The sequence below is a fragment of the Solea senegalensis genome, linkage group LG8, assembly GCF_019176455.1.
Source record: "Solea senegalensis isolate Sse05_10M linkage group LG8, IFAPA_SoseM_1, whole genome shotgun sequence".
In the NCBI taxonomy this organism is placed as follows: Eukaryota; Metazoa; Chordata; class Actinopteri; order Pleuronectiformes; family Soleidae; genus Solea; species Solea senegalensis.
In genome coordinates, this window is record NC_058028.1 from 25371526 (window position 1) to 25399492 (window position 27967).

Consider the following 27967-nt stretch of genomic DNA (forward strand, 5'->3'; position numbering starts at 1 on the left):
AGTCCAGTCATGTGTCCTTACATCATAAAACCATACTTCAGAAACTGTCTGTGAATCTTACTGAGTCTGGTGCTGACAAAAAGTTTGGGCACACTCTGTGGGTAGTTGTCCTTCTTGTCCTTGAAGATCTCACTGGCAATCATCTTCTGCTCCATCTGCACACACACACACACACACACACACACACAGTTCATGGCAGAGTTGTGAAGTGACTGAGCAGATTACAAAGAGCATGTGTTAACTGGTGAAGAAGCAACATTCACCTGGTGTTTCCACTCTGGACTGATCTTCTTGCAGTAGCTCCACACCATGTTCTGCATGCACAGCTTACGCAAATGCTCCGACGCCTGGAAACACAACACAACCCTTTTTAAGGTCATGAGACTTTGACCCAACAAACTTTTCTCATGGTTTCTCATGGTTTCTCATGGTGTCACTATAGTCAACGTCTGTTGCATTGTTGGGAGTTCAGGAAGCTCTTTGGTAAAAGATGACATGGCTGACAGCAGCTTTAGTAATGAGCATTACTGTCATTTTACAAACAGCAGTTCTGGGCCTTTTGAATTCTGCTTGGTCAAATCCTAATCCAAGTTCCTCCAGGTTTGTTGGTGCGTACCTCAGTGAGAGCAGCTGGAGGAACGGGCCAGCTCTTGTCCATCACGTTCTTGGGAAGGTTCCTGTGCAGATTCATGAGGAACGAGTAGCGAACGTAGTCCAGGAAATACTCGTTCTCTGGACAGCGCTCCTTGTGGCGGTAGATGAAGCCCTTGATGAACCTGTGTGTGACAGCAGCTGTGGTGTGATGCACAGTCTACACTGAGTCCTGGCCTGTCTGACTGGATCCATCCTCTTACCTGCGGATGGTATCGGCAGCCTGACGTCTGCGCTTGGCTCTCCTCCTGGCCAGGATTCCCCTCCACCAGGCCTGGATGGCAATAGCTGCAAGGAAGTTGACATTATATTCATTTTAAAGTGTCTGGACACTTTGTGTATTTGCATGTGAGACGCTTCCTCACCTGCAGTTCGGAGCTTCTGGTATTTGGACTTCTGGCTGTAGCCTCTCCATCCTGCCTGTAGCTTGGTGGCTAAGCAGAGACAAAGACAAACAATACTTCATTGTATTTCTTTGAATCCCTATTCATTCCCTTCTTTATACATGTCATTTATGGACTTTATTTATCACATTTTTATGGCTTATTTATTATATTTTGAATTCTGCTAAATTATTACTGCACCCCACAGAGTGGGAGTGAAGTATTGTTTTTGGTGGCTGTGTGTGTGTGTGTGCTTCTGCACTTGCCACTATGACCAACAGAGGGCGCCAGAGTCATGTTGCTATTGTCTTGTTACATTAGCTTTTATTTGAGGGAAAAGTGCAATGTAAAATTCTAACTGGTTGATTAATGATACTGATTGTTGCTCGATAAAAACGTGTGTGTGACACTTGTGTGAGTCCTTTCATTTCTGCTTTTGTTGTCTCCATGGTAACCACACACCATCCCACAGTTGTCTCTTTTAGTATTGTATCAGCATGATTAAGATCTCCCTCTGTTAGCTTGTTTATTTGTATCTGTGCAACTTTTTCTTGGTTCTGATGCAAAGATTTGATGAAGTTGCTGAGGAGGAAGTGACTTTTACTGAGAGGACAAGAATATTGTTTGAAACAATAAAGAGCGTAAGATTGAGAAGATGATTTGGTCTGTCGATGAAAACGTCCACATGGAGACAGAGACCACACCGTGAGCTACAAGCGCACAACATGAGAGTAACACTGTTTTACCCAGACTGTGTTTCCTGGTCTCTAGTGCATCCTCCGTGGAAAACAAGGTCTTTGGGAAGCGGATGAAGATTTTGGATCTGGGAAAAAGAAGAAAACATTTTAGCTGTTTCACAAAATGCTTTGTGTGTGTGTGTGTGTGTGTGTTGCACACCTGCCCAGTTTGTACTCCTCTGGCTTGTATCCCAGGTGTTTGACCAGGGTGGCCACTCCATCGGCCAGTTTCCCCTGCCAGTTTGGCCACGTGTCCGGACACAGAGACTTGTACCTTCAAAGACACGAGTCCAACAGACACAAGTGAAGACCAGAACAATGGTTTGGGGTTTAGAATTGCACTCAGTGAGAAGATCAGGTCTTGATGTTAAATATTATTTAACCAGACAAAACAATGAAGTCAGAAATATGAATATCATCATAAATGAATGATGGTTGTGTCATTTTTCAAACGCAAATATGAAAAATGGTTCCTACTTCCACCTCTAACATGTGAGGATCTTCATTGTAGTTTATGTGATAGAGACCAGATTATCTTTGAGACTCATTCTTATGATGTGTGTGTGTGTGTGTGTGTGTGCTCACCTCTGCAGGAAAACCTCGTAGCGTCGTCTGTAAGCAAAGCCGGCTCTCCTCACCCTCAGATTCTCCATCAGTCCCAGGTACTTGACCTGGTGACGAATCAGCACCTCATCAAATCGACCTGGGGACAGGGAGGACAGGGAGGACAGGGAGGACAGGGGAGAAGTGGGTGGAGTCAGCCTGAGACAAATGTAACATCTGTTGCACAAACTGAACCAGAGAAAACCAGTAAATGCTAAAGAGCAGGAGTAGGAGTGACAGAGGACAGAGAAACAAAAGACACGCTGTGTAGAGGAACAAAGACGGACGACCACACAGAGCGTCACACTGCAGCCTCTCATGTAGCTGCAAACTAACTGTTTAGGTTTGAATGAGTGAAAACACAAGACGAGTGCGACCTTTCTGGGAAATGATCAGGTAAGTGAAGCTGAGGAGCTGAGTTTAAAAGAACTGTCGCAGCAAATATAAACAATGACAATGTGACAATAAATATTTGATTCATTATTTTATACAGTAACATGTTGGACAAACTAAACTCACGCAGTTCACTGCAAGTTAGAGAACAATAGCAATATTTTAATACCACAAGTTCAGCATTATTTAACTTTAAACTTTAAGCATTTAGTGCTGACCTAAAGTAAAACAGGTTCAATATGCAACATCCTGTATATAAAGTACAAATAACTAGAGTGTGTTGTTACCGGGGCCACAATTCAGATTTGGTAGCCATGCCCGTAGTTGCATTTGAGGACCGCAGGAAATACTAGACCCTCATATGAATCTGCTGCGTTCAAATGTTTACAGTGTGAACACGACACACATTCACAACCTGTTGACTCTTCCGTTTCCTGAAAGCTCAGCATCTGTGAAGGTTTTAGTTCCACTTGAGCACAGCAGGAGACACAGTGAGTCACACAGTTATTTCAGGAGTTTGAAGACTAGTTCAAAGACTTAAGACAAAGGTTAATAACCATGACTGACTCGTATCTGTCTTATTTCCTTATCCTCAGTTACTTGATCAATCATCCATTATTTGACATTTTCACTTCCATTTGCTAAACGGCTAGAAAAGGGCATGATAGCGCACTAGCTGCTACGATCTCTGTGTCTGACATTCAAGCTCAACTGCAACAACAACTGGAGTTCAAGTATTGCACAATAAAACTTTAAATTAGGATTTAATCTTCTCATATTATTAGATTAGGGACGGGCCCCTGTTTGAATATTCAATGGTATCATTTGTCAAATAATCTAATATTCTAGTGCAGTGCATGAGAGTGAGTGAACGTAATGCAGGGTTCACAGCATGTCCACCAGGAGCAGCAAAAGAGATGCATTCACAGACCCTGGGAAATGTAATCACTTCTATGGAATCGACAGCAGGGTGATCTTAGAGGAGAAGCTTTGAGATGCATTCAATAAATCTCACACATTTCATCACTTCTGCAAACTCCACGGACTCAATGTGATACTGAATACATTTACACACGAGGAAGTCATTGTACTGTGGTTTTATGAGTGCAATCATTGATACATTAACAATAGTCACAGTAACGCATCGACTTTTTGTAATCACGCAAACATTGAATAATCAAATACTCATACAAATGATCAGATCTATTATTAAGTCTAATTTATATAGAACATTTAAAATAACCACAGCTTAACAATAAAATCCAGGTCTCAACCTCAACTGGAGTTGAAAGCCAGTGAAAAGAACAGTGTCTTCAGTCTATGAAAGAGATTGTTAAAACTAAATGATCCTGTAAATGCTGAGTAATAAACATCAAATAATCATTCACATCACTCCACAGAAAGAATTATGGAAGAGCAAAAATAAATGTGCTTCCATACTACTCAATAAAAACTGAACTTGGATTTCCTCAAAAACAATGATTGAAAACATTCAAGAAAGTACTAAATATGTTTGTTTACCCTGTAACGTACAAACTCAGTGATTAAATGATCGTGACATGAACACCAACACGTGGGGAAAAAGACCAGACTTCATACCTGCTTGTTTGGCGTCGTTGGGCTTGATGCAGCGGACATACGACGGCTCCTTGGACATTAGGATCTCCATGAGTTTGGCCAGACTTGCTTTGAACTGGGTGGCTGCCTGCAGAGGCAAACCAAACGCACAGCAGAAAACAGAGAGACGGATGTGAGGACAGGGGGGGACGTGAGTCACTAACAGGGGGACAGATTAAAGAGGAGAGCAGGAAGTGAAGAGGTGAGCGGTGGATGGATGAAATGGCAGCCTGCAGACAGAGGTGATGAGCTGATGAGGAGCCACATAAACAGAGGAGGGGCCGGCGTGACTGACAGTCCGCTTCAGACTGAACACTGGACTCTTTACTGACCAGCCTGTGACAGCACCCTGTACAAGTGTGTGTGTGTGTGTGTGAGTGAAGGGCATACAAGTGTCAGGGCATTCCTCAGTGAGTGGGAGGCCGCAGAGAATCCCCGCCAGACCGCCCACTCACCACTGCGGAGGGGAAACACACCACTGTTTGTTTATCTGTGGGAAAGTATGTTGGGATGCATGAGAGTCTGATTCATGCCAGTGTGGAAAAGAGGCAGGAAAAACACACACACACACACACACACAGAGGAATCTCACCGTGTCAGGACGTTTCTTGTCACTCAGCTCTTCTCTGTCGAAGCACTGGTTCAGGATCTTGTTCTCTGACATACACATCACCTGCACAGACACACAAACAGAAGATTTAACCATTGACATAGTTTTACCCACAATCAAACCATGGAAGTTAAAGCTGTAGTGTAATGTCTCTTTAGATTCTTTAGATGCTACATGAACCTCTGTCAAAGCCGGAGCAGGTCTGCATCACCTGCACTAACGACAACATTGTCCTTCACGACATAGGTCTGGTCCATCTCGTTCAAAGATCAAGTGATTCAAACATGAGATCATGAGAATGTATAATATATAAGCCAGATTGAAAATGCAGCCTATGAAAACTACAGCATGCGCACACACACACACACGTTTGTGAGGACACGCAATAGACATAATCTATTACTTTTTTGGATCTCACAAAGATATAAAGTACACACACACTGTCATCAAATATCCGTAATCTGAAAACAACTCTTTTCTTTTACTTTCCTTAAAAAAAAGTATGTTTGGGTTTAGCTGTCTGTTCTACACATACACACGTGCACATGCAACACGCACACACACACAAACACATAATATTGTCTCAAAATATCACAAAATAAAATATCAAGCCCTTAGTTTAGGGCTAGGATTTGTGCTGTGGTTAGGTTAAGGTAAGGGTCAGGCTTTAAGTGGTTGTGGTTAAGGTTAGGGATAAGGCTTTGTTTAGGCAGAGTCCTAAGAAGTATAGCTGCACAAACCTGTGCATGTGTGCAGTTTGTTTTTGGCATCCTTTCATTGCCTTTTCTGTTATAAATAACATGTTAGGACCAGTACTCGTGCTCAAATACTGGTTCCACTGAGGTAGAACTGCATGGTGAGGCACTGGTTAAAGTTCAAGGGGTCGTGTAGAAAAGCAGTTTGCAGTAAACATGTTGTGTTATTTATTCTCACCTCCTTTAAGTTCCTGAAGAGCAGATCATTGTTCTTGTCCAAAAATCCTGAGGAGAAAAAGATATTTTACAGTGTTTAATGATTAATATTTGATGACACATTTCACACGTGCAGTTTCATTCATTTATCATTGGCCTTTTAACTTGAGTTGAGTGAAACCTACCGTTGACGTTGTAGTTGACCTCTCCAGCATAATGCAGCAGTCTGAATTCATCACGACCCATGATCTTCCTGGTCTTTCCATCGGCCAGTTTGTGACTGCAGTCAGTAAAGGGTTAAAATAGCATATTCACAGATAACAGGAGCAGGAAAAAGATTCATGCAACTCACGTGACAAAGTGCGCGTGTCCTCCCACAGTGTCCTCCAGCTTCTCCAGGAAGGTGATGTCACTGGCGTCTCCAGGTCTCAGACACTCCTCATCCTGAGAGAACGAGCGAGCAGTCAGTCACATGATCAAGTGTCATGATGATGGGCCCCACATCATTTTACCATTTACATGCATTTGATACCATCGTGGATGAAGACATCGATAGCACTTTCATGTCCACCAGGTAATATGAAGCTGGAGCCACAGTCGGGCTTTGTCTCACCATGATAAAAAAATCTCTAATCTTAATCTCATCAGTCAACACATTCCATCTTATTTGTTTATTAAAGCTGCAGTAGGTAAGTTTTCCTCCCAGGGTCGTTATATACGATTGTTTTAAGAATGAGCATGAACACACTCATGATCCTAATACATGACAAATAAACCAAGCACATCTCGACATGTCTGAAAGGCTCCGCCCACATTCACTAAGCTTTTTTTCAGCTGATTGTTTTAGCTTCTTAAATGTGAATATATTCTTCATTTCTTTGCTTCATATAACAAAGGAATCATTTTGGTTTTTGGACAAAACAGGACATTTGAGAACATCATCATTTCCAGGTTTGATCAAACTTTTTCTGACATTTTATGGACCAAACGATTACTAATCGTTAGTTGCAGCTCTAGCCATCACCTCATGTGGATGGAGGTATAGCCACAAAAAAACAGTCATAATATTACGTGTTTATTCTAGTAATATTACATCTTTTCTCTTTTAACATTCCTACTTTTTCTCTTAGATATTTTGTTTTCTTCAGTATGGCCCCAACATACAGAAGTCTAGTTCACTCCCAGATTATTTGTTATCACAATAACAGATTATCATGGAGTTATTATTGAATGTTGCTCACTGCAATGTTAAGTTAAAAAAACAACCTGAACCATAATAAGAACATGCTTTAGTTTTATCAGAAAAATGCACAATCTCTTGTGACTTTCCATAATTTCCCAAAAAGATAACCTAAGACCTATAATATACACTCAATGTAATAAATGTATTAGATTATAATAAATCTACTGTCTAATGATTTTGCAGATAACTTTGATATAATAAACATGTCTAAACATGGTCTAATAAGTGGAGATGTAACGTTTCTCTAACTGGTGAACGACTGTTACACGTACACAGTGTGACATATTGTGTTGCACAGGGAAAATGAATTGAAACATTAAATTAAAGACCACTCTTCTGTCTTTACGATGTTGTCTAGAATGCAGAGACAGTGAGAGCAGAGCGTCTCCTCACCAGAATGGAGATGATGCCTTTGAACTTCTCCTCCACCAGGTCACAGATGATCTTGTTGTTGAAGTATTGCACTGGCTCCCACTGAAAACATAAAACCATCCATTTTCTTAGACATCAGGAGGAATTTGACCCAAAATGACTTCACCTCATGTTTAACAGTCACATTATATTACATTATATATATATTATGATATAATATAATATAATTATTCGAATGAAATCCTTTTTTTGAAGCCAGATGTTTGTGTCAATGCCAAAAACTCCATCTGTTCTAAGGTATTTAGTCAATCACCTGCACACACACACAGCTCTACAGGCTGAGTGCAGCATTATTAGGTTATGTTTTCAGTAACTGCCACATCATCTCCACAGATGGCAGACAGCACGGCCCACAGTGCTGATGTCGGATAATAATGGGCTCTTTGAGAGGTGAATCCAAGTTTCTCCCACAACCTGTTGTTCCCTGACCCGTGCATTTACATTAGACACACAAACACAGAAAGGCCCTTGTTCCAAAGATGCAAAACAAAACAGTATAAATGCAACAAATAAGGGATGAAGGCGCAGAGACGGGGACGCAGCTGTGGATGAAACCTAACAAACATGCACATCTGTACAGTACAAACAAATGTCTGTTACAGTAACACCATTGTCTGTGTGAGTTCACACGGACCTCACTAAGCCCGTCAGCTTTATATGACTCACTCACTCCGTTTCCTCCTTTGTTGCACATTTTTAATTCTGAACACACATTTAAAGTTTTAAATTTGATATTTGAATGTGAATGAACAAAAAGCCAATTAAGAGAGTTAAGGGGTTCATTTCTGATGAGGCAGCATTTAGGACAAATATGGGCATGTCCGGTAAATGACTTTGAATAAAGGAATTTGTTTCAACTCTGGAAAACACAGTTTTGTGTTTTCTGTAAGACTTTCTACTTCTGCGTTTACCCCATCAGTAAACCCCATCATTCACAGTGCTAGAATTTGAACAAGGAAAAGAAGTGAGCAAACATCTTGGATTTAAGATCAGGGAGGATTGTGAGTGGGAAAGGAAGCAGACGGAAGGAGGTGATGTCTGACCGTGATGCCCTCGGCTTCATACTCCTCCTGCTCCGACTTGAGGGTGAGCTCAATGAAGAGCTGCTGCAGTTTCTCATTACAGTAGTTGATGCAGAACTGCTCAAAGCTGCAGACACACACACACACACACACACACACACACACACACACACACACACACACACACACACACACACACACACACACACACACACACATTAGGACACAGAGTAGATCCATGACATCACCACTCTTCTTAGAGAGCGGAGTGTACACTTCACTAACCTTAACTTTGACTAGATTATTATATTTATATATTATATTTGTATATAAACACTCATCACACGGGTTACACTACTGCTTATGTATGACGTTACAAGGCACACACTCACATCTAAATCAATGGCATCAACACTCAGCACTAAGTGACACAAAGGTATAAAAATACACGAGTTATTAATTTAATTCCCTGAGACGTATAGAGACAAATCAAACACAAACGTTTATCCATCCTTCCATTTTCTACCACTTTATCCTACTTTCTGAAAATCGATCATTACATCTACTAATGAGGTTATGTTTTTGGGTCTCATTAAAGGACAGATTTGGATTAAATATGCTAGGGAAGTAGGTCATGGTTTAAATAGACTATTCTGACATGCACAGAAGTAAAAGAGAAGAAACTTCACTTTATATAAACAAACGCAGCATGTGTCCGCTCATCTCCTCACTGTCCGCTCTCCGTCTCATTGTCCTCCTCGTCCGTGTGTGTGAATTTGTTTTTTTTGTAATGAAAATACAGCGTTTACATGGATCAGACACACGATGCGACACCAAACCAGGTGGTCATGATCGGACTGTTTATATGTTTAACATCGGTCTGCATCGGTCTGCATCGAAGAATCTTTGGCATGTTTATATGACATATTTATGAATTTTTATTTGTCCATGTAAACTCAGCTAGTGAGGAAAGTGAGTGTCAGAGTTGCTTTCTCGACTGTACCTGTTGTTCTGGAAGACCTCAAAGCCGTAGATGTCCAGCAGACCAATGACTGAGTAATTCTTGAGGGAGTCGTCCTGTCAAAGAAACACAACAGAACTTGTCTTTATCTCTATGTCAAGGTGATGCACAACAATAATGCATCAAATGATGTGTATTAATATATCAAGTATATCTCATTCAAACATAATGATGTAGTCTAGTTCTCTCCCAGATTATTTGTTATCACAATGAAAGATTATCATATTATTACATAAAAGGTCATTACTGTATTACTTTTACATAAAAGGGCATATTTCTATTCATTTTGTTAAGTGAGTTAAACTCACTCTGAAACTCCATGTTACCACTATAGTAAAATATGCCCAAATTGTAGTATTGACAATGTCCACAAGGTGGAGCTGTGCTGTCAAAGAATAGACATCTGTGCAACTGTGTCAAACTAATGAAATTAGATTTGACTTCAAAACAGAATAGTAAATGACTTTGTCTCAGAGGAGTGAATGTGAAAGTCTGCTGATGTGGTGTGTGCGTGTGTGCGTGTGTGTGCGTGTGTTCATGTATAAACCACAGGAAGCCAACCTCATTTCTGAGGAAGTGAATTGTGGTTGCGTTAAGGTCAGGCATTAAGTGGTTATGGTTAAGGTTAAGGTCAGGGATGACACTTAGTTAAGGCTGTTGCAGATGAACAGAAGTCATTACAGACCAACAGCTGCAGCACTAACCTGTGCACAAGCCAGCGAGGTGTTGATCTTGTTGACCAACCAGGTGAAGGTGCGTCCATACACTGCCTTGGACAGAGCATCTCGGGCAGATGACGCTTGCTCTAGGTTCAGTGGGCTCATCAGCTGAGGACAACAAACACCAGATTGAGACAGAGTGGACATGTCCAAAACAGACTGCAGACAGTAACAATATAATTGTCCCGCTCCAGACATTACACAGACACAAATACTTATTACACGCTGGTGTTGACGTAAACCTACCTCCTCTCCCTTGGCAATTATCTTCCTGTGTGTGAGTGCCTCTGTCAGCACTGAGCCGTTCACTCCTAACAACTGGAGAAGCACAACAACATCAGCACACCACACTACAGATGTAACAGTGACAACCACGCGCGCACACACACACACACACAGTGGTAGTGACATCGCTCATAGAGACGCTGCATATACAGGTACAATAGTGTGACTGTGATTCAGAGGGATATACAATTACATTCTCCTGTTTGACAGCATAGTGTATTCAAGAGCTGAAACAATTCATCAATTCATCGATTACTAAATTAGACGACAACTATTTTCATAATCGATTAATCGGTTCGTAGCTTTTTTTGATTAAAATGAGATTTCTGATAGTTTAAGCTTCTTAAATGTGAGTATTTTCTTCATTTCTTTGCTCTGGATAACAAAGAAATCATTAAAAGTGAATCATTTTAATAACAAGACATTTGAGAAAATCATCATTTCCAGTTTTGATGAACACCGATCAACATTTTTTAAGGTTTTCTGACTGTTTCCAAACGATTAATCAATTAATACAAAGAAGAAAATTGCACATGTGTTGTCGTGTTTGAATAGGAAATGTGATAACGCTAATGTTTTATAATATATATATCTATATATATATAGATATATATATACATGTTCATAGTGCATAGTTTTTAGTTCCATTTTACAATGCACTAAACATTTACAGATAAAAATGTTAAAGTTTAAAATTTTATTTATCACATTCAAAAATGTCAGAAATGCTGCTACAAGCTGCAAAGTTCATTAAAAGTTGAATGAACTATCATCTTAATTGTCTTTATTTTTCTTCCAGCTAATGATGGTTATAGAAGTGCAGCTGCATGCTGCTGCCAGAAGCTGCTGGGTCACTGCAAATCCAGAAGACATGCAGGCTCCTCCTTTTCCTCCTAATCAGGACTGAAGTCTCTTATGTGTTATATTAAAGGCATTTTAATAGTGTAAACGTGAGTTTTTCTTCGACTATTCTACTAAAATGTGTAAACAGGCGGATGGAAAACAGCCGACATAACTCAAGGTCGTCCTCCTCTTTTTTATCCCTCGCTGTGCTGCCAGCAGAGAATAATCTTATTCCCTCGTCTCCTGTTAGCAGTGTTTACATGACATCGTCTTACCCTGGCCAGATACTTTATCTGTGTGTCAGAGGTGATGCAGGCGTTGCCCTCCTCGCTCCCATACTGCACATTTCCCAGGTGGAGCACGCTGGCTATGATGTTCAACAACTCCTACACGGAGAAAGCACAGGGAACGCGGGGGGAGAGGGAGAGATGGGAATGAAAGGAGAGGGGGGTGTTGAAGGAAGACGACGGAGAGAACAAAGGTAAAGAGATGAGAAGCTGCAGTTACAACAACATCTGCACGAATCTGCAAACCTTTTAAGAATCGACTGGAGCAACATGGTTTGTACGATCATTTGTGTTAGTTGCAGCTTTAATTGATCATTGTTACATTCACTTTATTACATTATTATCATTATTATTATTATTATTGTTATTGTAAAGAAATGTAGTGGGAGAGTGTAACGTCCACTTGCTTCATCTGCACTGTGGAAACAAGCTGCTGCTAATCTCATAATTGACAGCACTTGGCATCAGCCCTCACCTCCACATCGTCCTGGTTAAAGCCAATAACAGTCAAGGCTTTTCTCACCACCTTCCAGTCACTGCGATCATTGATGGAGCTCACTTTGGGACAGTTACCCTAAAAACAACACACACACACACACACACACACAGAAAACACAGGTTAACGACCTAAAGAGGTTTGAATGAGCTCTTTATTCACCATTTAGTTTAACATGTCCTTGTGACGGTGTTAACATGTAAACACCTATTAACATGTTCAGTAAACACCTATTTAAACACGCACAAGGTGTTCATGCTCAGTGTGTGTGTGTGTGTGTGTGTGTGTGTGTTAGTGCCTTAAGGCAAAGGTTCCCCTGAGAATAGCTCCTCCCTCCTCACGTAGAGTCCCTGACTAAGAGCCTATTAAGCACAAGTCCCACAGGGACGTACATGGATGAGACCAGAGCCAGAGCAGGACTGAGGGGGACGAACTTCCCCGTGAAATACACTGTGCGATCAATATCTACTGTACAATATCTGCAGGTTTTTAGTGAAGGGCCAAAAGTTTTCCTGCTGAAAATAGACATATTTACATAAGTCTATATCTAGGGCTGGGTGCTTTCCACAATTACACAATAATGTTTATACTTTCACTTTAAAGCTACGCTCCAGTTTTGGTGTGTGGAGTGTGGAAGAAACAACACGTCGAGCCTCAGTGTCTCACCCAACGTCATGTGAAGCATGCGTGAGGCAGGAGAGGAGGATGAAGGAGCACCTGCATCCTCACGTTTTTACATTCAAGTGCTAATGGGGGTGTTTTTCAGAGCACCCCTGTTCCACAGGTAACAGCGTGTCTTCAGAGAACACCCCCCTTGTTTTCAGTATTTTGGATTAGCCCAACCCACAGGGGACAGAAAGATTAAAGAACGTCCGGTGGTTTTATTTAACACTGAGCGACAGTCAGTCGTCCTCTAACATCCATGTCACAGACGTCACAGACGTCACAGTGTGGCAGCATTTTACAAAAATAGATGGCCATAAAAAAGTCAAATGCAACGTTTGCCAGCGACAGTTTCCATATCACAGCTCGACTACAAACATATCATATGAAACAGTAAGTCAACTTGTCTTCATTATGTTACTCAAATCAGAATTGTCATATTTCAATGTTTTAATCTTATAATCATTGATTGGTTGTTTTACAACTGTTCTGATCTGTTTGTGTCTCCTGTGTTCAGTGTCTCTGTGTGAGGACATGAGACAAATCATCTCAATATTCCTCAACAGTTGAAGAAGAAATTCTTTGATTGATTCCAGCCCTACTCCTGTCACTCTCTCACACACACACACACACACACTCACACACACATATAAATTGCTGAATATTTTACGTATATTGCCATTGAGCCAAAATAAGATTTTTTTTGTCTATATTGTGCAGTCTCTTAAGTGTATCTATTTCCATCGGGAAACCACACTCCACCCTCTTACACTGGCCTAAATTCTCCCTGTGAGGTTAAGAAAGTTCAGGTAAGCCCAAAACAATATTTGCAATATTTTAATATGGCTATAATATGGCATAAGAATTTTATAAGGTCAGTCCTTCGTTCATAAGGTAAAATCTTTTTTTCCCAATCCTATTTATTGATCCTATTTTCTTTTTCTCCTCCATCTGATAAAATAGACAATGTTGTTTAATGATAACAAACAACATAAACTAATGGTCTATCATAAAAACTCAATTTTCTGTGTGCACTGCAGTGTGATCACATACAGTGTTTTCAATAAAACTAAATGTATAAACTAAATATTAAACATGAGAAATAAGTCAAAAATGAAAATAAAAAATAAACTTGGACATATATGACACACATGATGATGATGAGCCTCTTGATAATATGGTTAATGATCATGTTGCTGTTAAGAGTGGTCGTCATGACATCACAGACACAGAAGCAGTGGATGAACGTACTTTGACGAGGTACTGGTACTGCTGAGGGTTCCTCTCGAGACCCAAGCCTCTCAGCAGGTCTTCTTCTCCTCCTTCAATCAACTGATAGAAAATGTGGAAGTTTCTTTCTCCGTGGTTCTGGTGGACCACGCGGGACTTCTCCAGCAGGTAGTTGATGATGTGGCCTCCCACTGGGGCGCCCTGCCAACAAGACCAAGGCCAGGGAGAGGGAGAGGAGGAGGAGGAAGAGGAGGACTGGGTGAGGCTAGGGTACTGAGGTACATGCAGGTCCCACAGTATGATCAAGTTTAAATCTTAATATTAAAATATGAAGTTTGAAACAATATTCATAACTGCTTCATGGAGGACAGCGTTCACTCATGCCGCTCACCTTGAAGTCAAACTGAATGTCCATGTACTTGCCAAAGCGGCTGGAGTTGTCGTTGCGCAGCGTCTTGGCGTTACCAAAGGCCTGTGTGGGAGGAGAGAGACGGAGAATGACTGGCACAGTAAGAGGAACCACAGTTGTTAGAGTCCCACGACAGTAGCATGACAGTAAACACATCTGGAAAACATCTGGGTGAAACATGCCAGATGTGAACCACAGACGCAGGAGCAGTCGGCGCTCTGTTCTTTACACTTCACCAACATATTTCCTGCTCCACCTGATGCCTTCATGTGTGCTCACGTGTATGAAACAACAACAAAAACAACAACAACAACAACAACAACAACAGCATCCGCAGACCTGGACGATCCCTCACACACACACACGTCAGGGCCTGCTGTAGGTGCCGGTCGCCTGGACCACACCCTGAACATTTAATGGAATTACAACACCGTTTTTTTACTTTTGCCTGTAGGTGGTGCAATGACTGTAATTGTTAGTTGGCATGGAGATGAACAAGGAACAGCCAAGTATGGGCAAAGTCAGGACGACTTCCTCTGTCATGGCGGAGGATTCATTTTGCTGCATCTTACAACATCTTTGGATGAAAACTCCCGTTTAACATCATCATGCGTCCCTGCTTTCAGAGGTGAGGTCATCATTAAAGGATTTGTGGTGACTCTGAAAATGACGACATGACTCTTTACCTGTGGATTAAATAATGAATGAGGTTTTCCATCTTTGCAAGAACAGACCGGGTTCAGTGGAGTTACAGCAATTTCATGGTGAATCATTCATATTCACCCAGTGAGAAAAACTCAAACTCTTAATAACTCAAAGGTCTTTAGAAAGCACAGACCAAATTTGATAGTGTCAAATCTCTAGGACATGTTTGTAGGACTTGTTACACCAATGTACTGAATTGTACTGAATTGAATGTCGGTGAACTGTACCTTGGGAAATGCTTTTTTTTTTTTTTTTGCATTTTTGTAGGAGAGCCATTTCCCCACATCCATGAGCATGACCTATGACCTAACTATAACTATATAACTATAACAGTCTCTGAACTTATCTGGAGAGATGAAAAACATTTCCCTTCATTTTGTGTTTTGAAGTAAACAGGTCAGGCTTCAATCTGCCACTCACTGCCACTCAATTTTATCTACAGTAGTTCACATTCACATGAACACATGAACACAGCACATGAAGTTCATGAACTCCTGTTTTAAAGTTTAGAGCCGTCACCTGCAACCAGGCTCCAATTGGACGACACCAGCTGTCAATCTGGCCCCTTTTATAAAGTCCTTTATAAAATGAACATCATGTTCTATTGAAGGAGATCTGAAACTAGTGGTTGAGACTATTTTCTAATCAGAATGTTTTTACTTCCACGTTTGCGTCCTTCAGAGAACTGGAAGACTACGTCTGCTTTTTATATAATATAATCTGTGGTAAAAGATTTCAAATGTGTGTGCAGCAGCGTCTCACCTCCAGCACAGGGTTGGACTGCAGCAGCCTGTCTTTGATGGTCTGCACGTGATCACTGATGGGACAGGTCACAGCGTAGTACTGGAGGATCTTCTTGGATGCCTCCGTCTTGCCAGCTCCACTCTCACCAGAGATCAAGATGCACTGGTCCTTCCTCTCTGTCCTCATGGAGCGGTACGAGTTATCTGCTACGGCATAGCTGGAGGAACGAAGGGAAAGTCACCGTGAGGCAGGGAGACGGAGCTGCAGACTCATGTCCAAACACCGAACATGCGTCTTTGAACCACAAACACAAAACACTGAACATCACAACGTTTTTAACATGTGAAGAATTATTTTATGGCACACTAACAAACTATTGTTATGGGTTATGATTAAAAATACAAGACACTGCAAACTGTAAAAACCATCTTAGACTGCCATATTAAAGGGAATCATGTCAATCGCTGGTGAGGCTGGAAAGCCCTCACCTCTATGTTGGAGGAGCGATGTAGCCTTTAGTTACATTACATTACATTACATTACATTACATTACATTACATTATATGTCATTTAGCAGACGCTCAATGACATGTAATGTAATGTAACTAAAGGCTACATAGTTAACATAAAAACTAACCCTAACCCTTTACAGTGGTCTCTGACCCACCTCCTGATGTAAATATAGATTCAATTCTGGGATAATGAAAGTAAAATGTATTATTTTATCTTCAATATCTGCCAAATGAAAATGATTTCAAATACATTTCACACACTGGACCATGTTCAATGAAGAAAACTTCAAATACAAAAGCTGCAATTACAGATTTTGGGCCACTTGTGGGTGTAACACGTATCACAACACTGTCACATTATCTCCTTAAAGAGCTGATATTGTTGTTGCTCAGTTGTTCAGGACGTATTTTTAATGTTGATCCAAACCTCAAAGTAAGGATGTTCTCAGGTGTGTTATTTGGTTTCATAAAAATCTTTGTTATATGGAGAAATGAAGCTTTATGAAGATGGGAAATCTCTGTAAAATAGTTGCAGATGAATTTAGTCATTGATTAATAGTCAATTATTTGTTGCAGCTCTTTATGGGTGTAAAAACTCAATTATGACATTATGGATTGTTACAAAACTCCAACGATCAGTTTGAATTTTACGACAACAATTAGGGTCACATTGAGGAAAACAAAAATTCACAGTCGTCAGAATAAAGTCTTAATTTACGAGATTAAAGTCATAAATTTTACGAGATTAAAGTCATACATTTATGAGAACAAAGTCGTAATATTCTAACCTGTTTTTTTAGAAGAGAGCAAGAAAACGCATCTTTTCCACAGAAAGAAAGTTGTAAATTTACGACTTTATTCGCGTAAATTTACAACTTTAATCTCATAAATATACGATTTCTCAGTGTGGCCCTAACACTCCGTCGTAGAGTTTTCAGTACTCAGTTGAATAAAAGAAAAACATTATATGTCACTCACATGACATATTAGACATATTTATGACTAAATGGAATTTAGTAAACTGAGCCGTGTTTTCAAAGAAAATCTCTGTGTAGCTCTTGAAAAGCGTACATGTGTAATCTGTATCCTATGAAAGCGCTGCATAGAAAGACCCTGGATGTTACCAGCATGAATCACAGAGTCTGACGCTGTATCACTCGTCAGTCCTGTGCTGTGTTGTCTGTTAATGTGGCCATCACGGTGTCTTTACTGTACAATGTGAGCGGGATGTTTGGGGAGAGCTGGATGCTGGGGGTCAAGTTGAGGTCAGAGGAATTCCCTCCCTCGGGAGGAAACTTCTTTCTGCTTTCTTTCCTTTCCATCCCACCGTCCCCTTACTTCTAGCCAGCCCTCCTACTGTCTGTGCCAGCCAAAGCACATCTTTCTTTCCACTCAGAGGGAGAGAAAATATTGGCCCAACACTCAGGTGCTGAAGTAAAGAGAGGACAGCAAGAGTGGAGGGAGAGTGTTCTGAAATGTTTCCGTATCTGACTAATGGGAAGATTTCTCAGGGAATTCCTTGACCATTCCTGTGGCAACCGTTCAAACAAATACACGGGATCATGAGCTCACGTCTGACTGAGAAGAACATTCACATTTAATAGAGCATTTTAAGAAGTCAGTCAGCTCCATGACGATGAAGCATAGGCCTCTCTACATTCACACACACTGCGACAACACCTTGAGTACAGGTGTAACACACATTATGTGGCAGGAAAAGCTTTGTTGTGTGGAGTGTGGAAACACTGGAAACACTAAACATGCTCTCCTGACAAGTTCCCGCTCAGTCGTGTTCACTAGTCGTGGCTAGTGCTGGTAACTAGTACCGTGTTTCCACTGAATGATTTTGGTTTTCGTATTTCCATTAGTAATAGTACCAAAATAACCGGGCCCAACGGTTCCATTTTTGACACCCTTCCCTTGGGGTACCAGAGTGAAATGGTACGGCTCCGCCTGGCGGAGCTACGACAGTCAGCTGATTGGATGACAGAAACACATAATCATCCCATGATGATTCCCATTTATTGTTTTTTGAAGAAAGAAATACATTTGTTGACATTACACATAGTCAGTCAGTAATCCCTAGTAGAGGTGGGTCCATCACTGATTTGTGGAACGACTGCGTCCCTACTGTCTGTCCATGAGCTTATAAGAGATGCGGTGAGTTAAGTGTATCTGTGAATCTGTGATTTAAATGTCTGTTCCCCGCTGGTATGAAAAGTAAACAAGGTCACACTCGTCCTGTGAGTGCTGAAGTTTTAAGTTTGTTCAAATGCAAACACATTAGAAATTAAAAAAAGAACCTTTTTTTAATCTTTGAGAACATGTGTTTAGTATATATATACAAAAGAACGATGAATTATTATGGACCAAAGTTTGTTTACTCACATATGTGGCGAGACCTCGTAGAAGTTGACCCCGCGGTATCGCTCCATGTGGTTCTTGGTGTAGATCTCCAGATCTTTGTATGGGTTAACGGACACCAGCACTGAACCAATGTAAGTCTGATGGAAAGTCAACACATGATCACATTAATCTGCAGTTCAACAGTATCACAGCTCAATTAGCTCCCACTCTTTACTCTCATACAGACGTGGACCTCAGAAACCACTACTTACATAGATGAGGTTCTCTTTGAAGCGCTTGCGAAGGTTCTCGATGAAGGCGGCCTCACTAGTGAAGTTCTCCAACAGGACAAAGTCCTGCACGCCCACTCGGTCTCTGGCTGTCAGGGCCGACTCCATCATAGCCCGCAGCCCGTCGCTAGCCACCACCTGGACGAGGATTCAGAGAGTAGGTGGGGTAAGAGACGACAGAAAACAGTAACATCATCGACTGAGCGTAAAACATCATCAACCAAACTATGCAAGTGTCACGCAAACAGAAACTGGAGTAAGAAAGAAAAAGTGAGTCCACTCATAATCAGTCCTCATTATTGAAGATGGGATGAGGGGACCAAAGGGAACCAGGATCAAAACACCTGTGCAAACCGTGTGACACACACAGTACACACAGAGGGGCAATTACAAGGCAAAGAATGGAATTCAATCTTTGATAGAAAACCAGCTAACATATCACATACTGTTGTTAACTATTTGATTGCATGTTGCAGCTGAACAACGTGGAGAAACTTTACAACTGTGACTGTCTCACTTCTATATAATATGTGTTTTGGTGCATTTAAATAGAATAAAATTAGAAAATCAAACTAAATATAACATGTATACAGTAACACAAAATCTTTACATATGGTTTGCAGTGGTTTTTGTATTGTGTAATATTTAAAATGACGAAGCATTACCACATAACGCCATCAAAAATAGTAACTACTATACAAAGATGAGAACTTCTTGATGTGATTTGTTAAGTCAAACATTAACTTGTATAGAGTATATTGAAGCCTGAATATTGTTCATTATTTAAAACAGACTGCAGAGCACTCCAAAAAAATCCTTTGATGTGGAATTATCACGGAAATGTCTTTTATGTGTTTAAATGAATTATCTGGGGCCAAATATCATTTAGTCAAGGAGGTGGAGGAAGAAAATGAAGATAATAAAACATTATGTGCAACCAGAGTTATAGGTCAGCTCATCTGCTAAACAACAACAACAACAACAACAACAACAACAACAACATTTGGATTACAGACTGTTAATAAGGTGGTCAGGGAGAGTGGAGGCGTTGGCCCACAGCCTCTATACGTGCAGTAGCGATACTCCTATGATATCTGCAGAAGCCTCGTCTGTGTTGATTCACTAGGCAATATAATACTGCTTTCATTTGTTTATTAGTTTAATAGGAGCTGGGAGACCAATGACAAAGCAAAAGTGCTGGGTGACACTTCAGAAAAGGAGGGGGACAAAATAAGGAAAATGGCCATGACTATGGCGGAGCATAGGATTGTCTTTAAGCTGAGACAGCAACTTTTGAAATTTTAGATATATTTGATTATTTCAAACCTAAAGAAAAGCCTGAGGCAACACAATGTCTACTTCATAAATGTTAATGAAACAACATTTGCAGTTTGCAGGTGGCGCCCCCTACACTGTGCCGTGTAGCAAACATCTCAGGTGGGAGCTCTTTGTCATGCCAGTAACGTTGGAAGCCATCAGGAAAGTCAAGGTTACATTTTTTCTCATCAGAGAATAAAACATTCTTCCACCTTTCAATGTCCCCTGTTTGGTGCTCTGGTGCAAACTCCAAACGGGCAATTTTGTGCCGTTGAAGGAGACGAGGCCTTTGAAGACGTTTTTTGTTCTTAAAACCCTTCTCTCGCAGATGCCGTCTAATGGTTCTGGGACTGCAGTCCCACCAGTGGCAAGCTTAATTTGGACCGAGGATTGTCCCGTGTCTTGACGGACAGCCATTTGGATCCTCCGGCTCAGGGCCGGTGAAATGTTTTTGGGTCTACCACTGGGTCTACCACTGTTCCATAACACTCAGGATCTTTTGAGAAGTTTAAAATGACTGTCTTACTGCGTCCAACCTCAGCAGCAATGGCACGCTGCGAGAGGCCTTGCTGATGTAGCTCAACAATCCAACCACGTTCAAAGAGAGAAAGCTTTATATACATACACATATATACATATACACACATATATATACATATACATATATATATATATGTATATGTATATATAAAGCGTTCTCATATATATGTATGTATGTTGGATAACTCTTTACTGTCTATTGATCTCTTCTGTTTTTCCCTTTCGGCAGCATAAACATAAGCAGTCTGCACTGATTGTGTGAGACAGAAAACAGGCTGCATTATGAGCCTCTCAGTATATTAGTTGCATACATCACATGACCGACCTACTCCCTCCCTCTCTCTGTCTATTTCTGTCCCTTCAGTGCAGAACAGGGAAACAGCACAGACACGGTTGCTGAACATGACGCGCGTCTTAATTAATCACTATTATTGCATTAATACTAACAGCCCAACACAAAATAATTGTGAAAATATGTCCGTCACATTTCTCCTGGGCCTAAGAGCTATGTCTTTAGGTCCAGTCCACAACTACATTGTGATTGTGAGGTTTAAGGCCCAACAATCAGCTGTAAATAGCTTTAATCCAATAAAGCACAACACTTTTGGGAAGAATTACAATTTGCATACACAAATAATCCTTTTCTGTTCCATATGTTCTCATCACATCTTTTAAGACTGGAAGAAAATCCTAACCCGCCCCCGACCCTGCAAACTTTTTCATCCCACAATGGAGCACATTCAGGCTGACGCCAAGAAGCAGTGTTTGAAGTCTAAAAAGCCCTCCACAGACTTCACATTCATCCAAACACACAACAAGACTGTTTGTACATCATCCAACACTTTCTTTCAAACAGCTTTAAACTGATCTAACCACCTGCAATAACCAAAGACTTAGGGAAATCTAAACCCCCAGTGAAACACAAACACACAGCACAGCTCGTGGATGGAAGTCTGACTGTGACACTTACATTATGAAGCTCACTGATGCATTTATCCAGGAAGCCGTTTTCTGCAATAGAGGCTTGAGTTTTACGCATAAGATTGCGAATGTCACCCACATCCATGTTTCAGATGCACAGAGCTGGACAGCAGAAGCACAACCAACACAACTTTTACTGGATGGTGTGAGTTAGTAGGGACAGTCAGCCCAAGGACACACACACACACACACACAAAGTACAGCAGGTGTTGTTGTTGTGTTATGCAGCATAGAAGTCCTCATCCCTCAGGAGGAGATTAGATGGAGGACGATAGAGAGGAGAAATCATGAGGGAGGAGGGCAAATATTAATTAGTGCTGTGTGAGACAAGAGGCAAAAAGGACAGAGGGGGGAAAACAGTGAAGAAGAGAGAGATGATAGATGGCAGCTTATCGTCTTTCTAACCTCTAACTATACTCCCTAAAATTCCACACAGAAACACCCACAACAAAACAAAACCGAATCCACTCAATCACTATCCACTGCAGGACAAAAACACACATATGTAATCACATCTTGATCCAATTTCCACAGGTATGCAGAAATATACAGGATGTTATCAAAGATGAGGTGCACTGTTCCATTATGGTGCTTCACACATGCAACACAACATCCAATGCACAAGATAGGTGAAGATGAGAGGGCAGGCAGCGTGGAGTGGGTGGAGACAAGTGACAAAGGAAAGGTCTACACGACAGTAGTGAGACCTGCTATGATGAATGGCTTAGAGACAGTGGCACTGGAGGTGGAGCTGGAGGTGGCAGAGCTGAAGATGCTGAGATGTTTGTTAGGAGTGACCAGGATGGACACATGAGCATATACGCTGTGTTTCCATCATGGTTCAGTGCGGTTTGGAACGGTAAATCCTGGGTCAAGACGTCAAAGCTTCATAGGAGAATCGACCAATACCCATGGGATATTTACATTAATCGCAAGCTGATGTTATTCTGTGAGGCCAGTCTTGCTCCACCCTGACCGCACCACACTCTTTTACTCTGGTACCCCTAGGGAAGGGTGCCAAAGAAGATTGTGGCGACCACTAAAGGGAAAAGCTGAACGAAGAAGCAGAAGTCACATAGGGACACAGCATGGGTCTACTTAAGGTTGACTAATTCATTCTTTTAGCAGATTAATCAGCTCCAATATGACCCTTTACACTGTATTGGCATCAGCTCCAATAGTTGCCCATGGCTATGCTGGCTGCGTCCGTCATGTGGAGCCACAGATCACTGCTCTGTGTGAATGCTCCACGAAGTCTGCCTTAGGTTAGTGCCAAGCCTAACAACAATCAAGAGTCAGTGTCTATATTGACTCATTTAAAATAAGAATAAATAAAAACAAAAATGACTGTTAAAAGAGCAGCTATCAAACTCAAACTGTACTCGACTGTTAATTTGGATCTTCTATACTTTAATTGATGTATAGCTCATGGACTTAAGTGTGTGGTGCAAGGGTGTTTTCTTACACAGCGTGTAATATAGGTGTATTTAGTCTCGGTGTGTTTTGGGGTGAAATATAAATCAATCAGAGTTTTGCTTGTCATTCCCTTTCAAAGCCAGGTGCGCCTGTATCTGGCACATTGCTATTTCAAGGGCGAATGCAGGAAACTGGAGAAGGGAACAATACTCTGCCGAGGAGACACATCTGCTCCAGTGCCTTCACCTTGTGTGGACCCTGCACCTCCACCGTCTACCGGTCCTCTGTCCCATCAACAAATCTACTCAAGCAGAGTTTACGTGCACTGCAAACACAAATATACAGTATAGGCACATCTAATGCAGCCTTTAAATAAGCATGAAAACACGTTGCGCCGTTGAATTTAAACGGTGGAGCAACGTGACTGGTACTGTTCTCCCTATGTGTGTGTGTGTGGTGTGTCAGGTTCCTCCCACAATCCAAACCCATGCAGAGATTAACTGGACATTCTAAATTGACCTTAGGTGTGAATGTGAGAGTGAATGATTGTTCATCTCTATACGTTTGCCCTGCTATGGACTGGCGACCTGACCAGAGTGTACCCTGCCTTTTGCCCTATGTCAGCTGGGATTTGATCCAGCAGCCCCTAGACCATATGCAGGATAAAGTGGTAGACAATGAATGAATGAATACCAGGTTATTGTTGGTCATTCTGCTGCCTTTCCATCCATTATAGGTCGACCCCTAGCATCAACCTCCTCCTGTGTTTCTTTGGTCTCAAAAAACAAATGCAGGAAAACAGAACTGACACCAAACAGTATGTTCTGTTAAGTTAAAACATCAGCAGACACAGACTGACACTCACTTATGTTTATGTATGTGCCTTCATTTACTGACCTAAAGACACATGTGGCCTGGTGGCTGACAAGGAAGTTGCTAAAGTTGGCACACACCTTCTTTACTGGTGAAATTCTCTCTTTATCTTTCTGCAGGTCATAAAATGTGTGTTGTTGAGCAATTGTCGTCTCATAAGGAAACAATCGTGGCACAAATCCAAAGTCGGGACACATTTATTTCAGCTCAACAGAGGCCAAGTCTTTTACTGTAAAATTTACACTGCCTGGCCTGGCCTAAAAAAAGAGGGTCACATGGTTGGAGCACCTTTAGCTTTGATTGCTCACTCATTCACTGTGGCATTGTTTCCATAAGCTACTGCAATGTCACTAGATTTATTTCCGTCCAGTGTTGCATTGATTTTTCACCAAGATCTTGTATTGATGATGGGAGAGTCGGGCCACTGAGATTCTCAAAGGGGTTAAGGTCTGGACTCTGTGGTGGCCAATCCATGTCTCATGCTCCCTGAACCACTCTTTCACTATTTGAGCCTGATGAATCCTGGCATTGTTATCTTGGAATATGCCCATGTCATCAGGGAAGAAAAAAATGCATTGATGGAATAATCTGGTCCTTCATTATATTCAGGTAGTCAGCTGACCTCATTCTTTGGGCACATGACGTTGCTGAACCTAGACCTGACCAACTGCAGCAACCCCTTACCTATTTGCTTAGTTAAATCCAGGTGGTGACTTCTTTTTTTGGCCAAGCAGTGTAGTTACATAATACAGTATGTACAAGTCCCATATGAAACACAATCACTGAAGTCAGAAGCCCGACACTTATTTTTGCCTCTCCTAAATAAACCAAGAAATAACCTGGAATATCAGCAAGACAAATAAAAACAAAGAAAACTCTCATGTCGTGTCAGTGACTTTGTCATGCTGCACAAAGGAAGTGATTTATTTAAGGTCAAGGACAGATGTAGGCAACTTTGCGCTAGTAAAATGTGAAATGGCTGCAAAAAGGCTGGAGTACGACAACGACACAATGGACAACAGTGGAGGACATTTTTTTTTCCTTTTTCCTGCTCAGTTTGTCAAGCTTTGTATGAGAACAGAAACACCAGCTGACTGTCGTGGGTGGAGCACTTCTAGCTCCTCCCTGACTGTACCCTACCATATAAGGGAAGGATGCTTAGAATGGAATGGATGGGGTTGGTTGTTATCATAGTCAGTCAGTCATCATCTAACCGCTTTATCCTCCACCAGAGGGTCGCGGGGGGTGCCGTGCCAATCTCAGCTTCATCGGGCGATAGGCGGGGTACACCCTGGACAGTTCGCCAGTCCATCGCAGGGCCACACAGATAGAGACAAACAACCATTCACTCTCACACTCACTCCTACGGTCAATTTAGAGTGTCCAATTCACCTAATCCCCACATTGCATGTTTTTGGACTGTGGGAGGAAGCCGGAGAACCCGGAGAGAACCCACGCACACACGGGGAGAACATGCAAACTCCATGCAGAAAGGCCCTTGTTCCAATAGGAAGGCTAATAAATACGTAACTGCAAGGGTAGAGTGCTAAAGAATAGAACAGCTGGGTTATTTTGGTTCCTATTCCCAATGGAAACGCAAAAAAAACATGTACCACACTTGCTTGACAGAACCTGTCTTCAGATTAAGGACACAAAGACCAAACAGGCAAAATAATACAATCATTGGCAAGAGAAAATAAGTATTAAGTTTTGCTTTAAAGCAAGGTGCAGTACACATGTGAGAAGAAAGAGACCAGAGCAAAATGTTGTGTAATACTGTTGTTATGTGTGGTAACTTTATCCCATACATCCCTGCTCCTCTCACCCTTGGACATCAGGATCTCTGCTGACCTATTGTTTCACACATCTGTTCAGATAGCAAAGAGACTGCAGCTGTGTGTGTGTGTTCATAATACTCAGTGTTATTCAGTGTTATCAGCCATTGTTGTGACATTTTCTTGCTGTACCTGTACCTACTTTTTATTTCATGGTTACTATCCAGTTCTATTTCTTGATCGTTCTACCTGGAAACAAATGACTTCCTCCAAAGAAAACGATTTTTCCTGGGAATGAATGGCCAGACAGTGGGTGCAGTAAAATAGACTTTCATTTACACTAAAGTGTCATGGTTTATTACTAGACCCTCCAAATATTATGGTGCTCCACAGGAAAGAAACCAGAGCCTTATTTCCTCCCCTCTCCCCTCCTCTTCCTTCACTATACATTCTAGCTCTCGTTGACTTTCCCTCCTCCCTGCCGTATTTCTCCATTACTTCATTGTTTTCCAGGAGTGCTTTCGGTGTTCGGCTTTCCTGTGCAGAACGCCGCACACCGGACCTCCACCCAGTCTCAGGAACACATCAAGTATGTGCCTCCCTGGTTTCTCCCCAGTTCCTACATGTCGTCACGTTTTCCGAATCCTGTGCAGCAAACAAGCCTTTCTGGAGCCAGGTTAGCAGGAGCAGAGCTGAACGGGCAGAATCCAGTGCTGAGTATTAACGAGTATTAATGATTACGTTATTCAACGAGAAGATAACAACACCGATGAGTGAATCAGTCCTCTTTCACACTGCTCCCCATCACTTCATTGTTTGTTATATCCAACACTTTCAAGCTGAGAGGATTGAATATTCATCGTCATGAGCAAAGACGGACTCAAGGATTTAACCACACCCCGAGTGTGACGTCCTGCAGACATGTCTGCTGCCAACTTAGAGTAACCACGGCAACTGCTGATTTGGGCGACACATGGACCAAACCCGAACCCCCTCCCGCTTCTCTGAAATCACTGGTGTGGCAATATTTTGCGTTTCCATGAGTTTGGCCAACAACATTGGCGTCGACGGCAAGAAAACCACGGTGTGTGAGTGCATGTCCTGCACGTACAGCATAGCAAGGGAAATGTCTCCAGGCATCATGAGGACGTAGACGGAACTACCGAAACAGAAAAAGGTGTGTTTGTGGTATCAGACATGCGACCTCATTCGATGAATCGAATAATCATTGCAGCCCTAGTGAAGTCTGACAGTCTTAGCCTGTCCGAGTTCTGTCAAGAAACACACAAAGAAGTGCAGCATGCACATGCACATGCACTCTTACTCAAAACAGAAGCAGGGAAACACACGACTGACAGGCGGCTGACTTCATGGTCAGTAATGACTTAATTGATCATAGCAAATGTGCATGACAGCATGTGCAAAGGAGCGCACAAGGCAAACAGTGCTGCAAATAGCACTGCACAAGTTGTGATCTTTTATGTTATCGTGGCAGGAAGTGTAAAGACGTTGTTTTTTGTTTGGAAACATGAACTTAATATACTTAAAAATGTGTGTATACTCAATGAAGTGCATGAAGTGTATGACGTGGTTTTCGGCTCATTTTGTCGTTTTCAATCATACTTCCAGTCCTTCACACGTGCATGCTTTTCATTTGTGTGGGCTTTGTCCTAGTTTTTGTCCCAGCATCATCTGTCAAATGAAACACTGAACTGAGAGACGCAGCTAAAGAGGGAGAAAGTGGAAGGATTTGATCATCCAGCCCGCCTGTGAACAATAGAAGCTCTCTCCTTGACCTTTACATCGCTCCAGGTGCACTTGCACAGCTCAGATGTCACGCTGTTTATGTAAACCTCAGCTAACCTGCTTTCAGTGCACAGGGGGGGGAGCACGATGGTGGTTAATGATGTTAA

General features: G+C 41.6%; 1 protein-coding gene across 3 annotated transcripts in view; it reads right to left on the bottom strand.

Moving 5' to 3' along the window:
- Positions 1-27967, bottom strand: part of LOC122773166 (unconventional myosin-Ic-like) — a 71132-nt gene that overhangs the window by 5677 nt on the left and 37488 nt on the right. For 2 of the 3 annotated variants that reach the window (XM_044031609.1, XM_044031610.1), the window contains 25 exons: positions 19135-19290; positions 18905-19020; positions 16023-16221; positions 14538-14618; positions 14168-14347; positions 12233-12331; positions 11746-11856; positions 10589-10660; positions 10328-10450; positions 9606-9679; positions 8624-8729; positions 7542-7622; positions 6258-6349; positions 6091-6185; positions 5928-5974; positions 4977-5057; positions 4367-4472; positions 2357-2474; positions 1932-2045; positions 1781-1857; positions 1017-1085; positions 855-939; positions 617-776; positions 264-347; positions 62-155 (listed from right to left, as the gene is read on the bottom strand). In XM_044031609.1, coding sequence (XP_043887544.1) covers positions 62-155; positions 264-347; positions 617-776; positions 855-939; positions 1017-1085; positions 1781-1857; positions 1932-2045; positions 2357-2474; positions 4367-4472; positions 4977-5057; positions 5928-5974; positions 6091-6185; positions 6258-6349; positions 7542-7622; positions 8624-8729; positions 9606-9679; positions 10328-10450; positions 10589-10660; positions 11746-11856; positions 12233-12331; positions 14168-14347; positions 14538-14618; positions 16023-16221; positions 18905-19020; positions 19135-19290 — 2620 coding nt within the window. Of the gene's footprint in view, positions 1-61; positions 156-263; positions 348-616; positions 777-854; positions 940-1016; positions 1086-1780; positions 1858-1931; positions 2046-2356; positions 2475-4366; positions 4473-4976; positions 5058-5927; positions 5975-6090; positions 6186-6257; positions 6350-7541; positions 7623-8623; positions 8730-9605; positions 9680-10327; positions 10451-10588; positions 10661-11745; positions 11857-12232; positions 12332-14167; positions 14348-14537; positions 14619-16022; positions 16222-18904; positions 19021-19134; positions 19291-21979; positions 22133-27967 lie in introns of those variants that run through there. The other variant, XM_044031608.1, reaches the window with a different exon arrangement.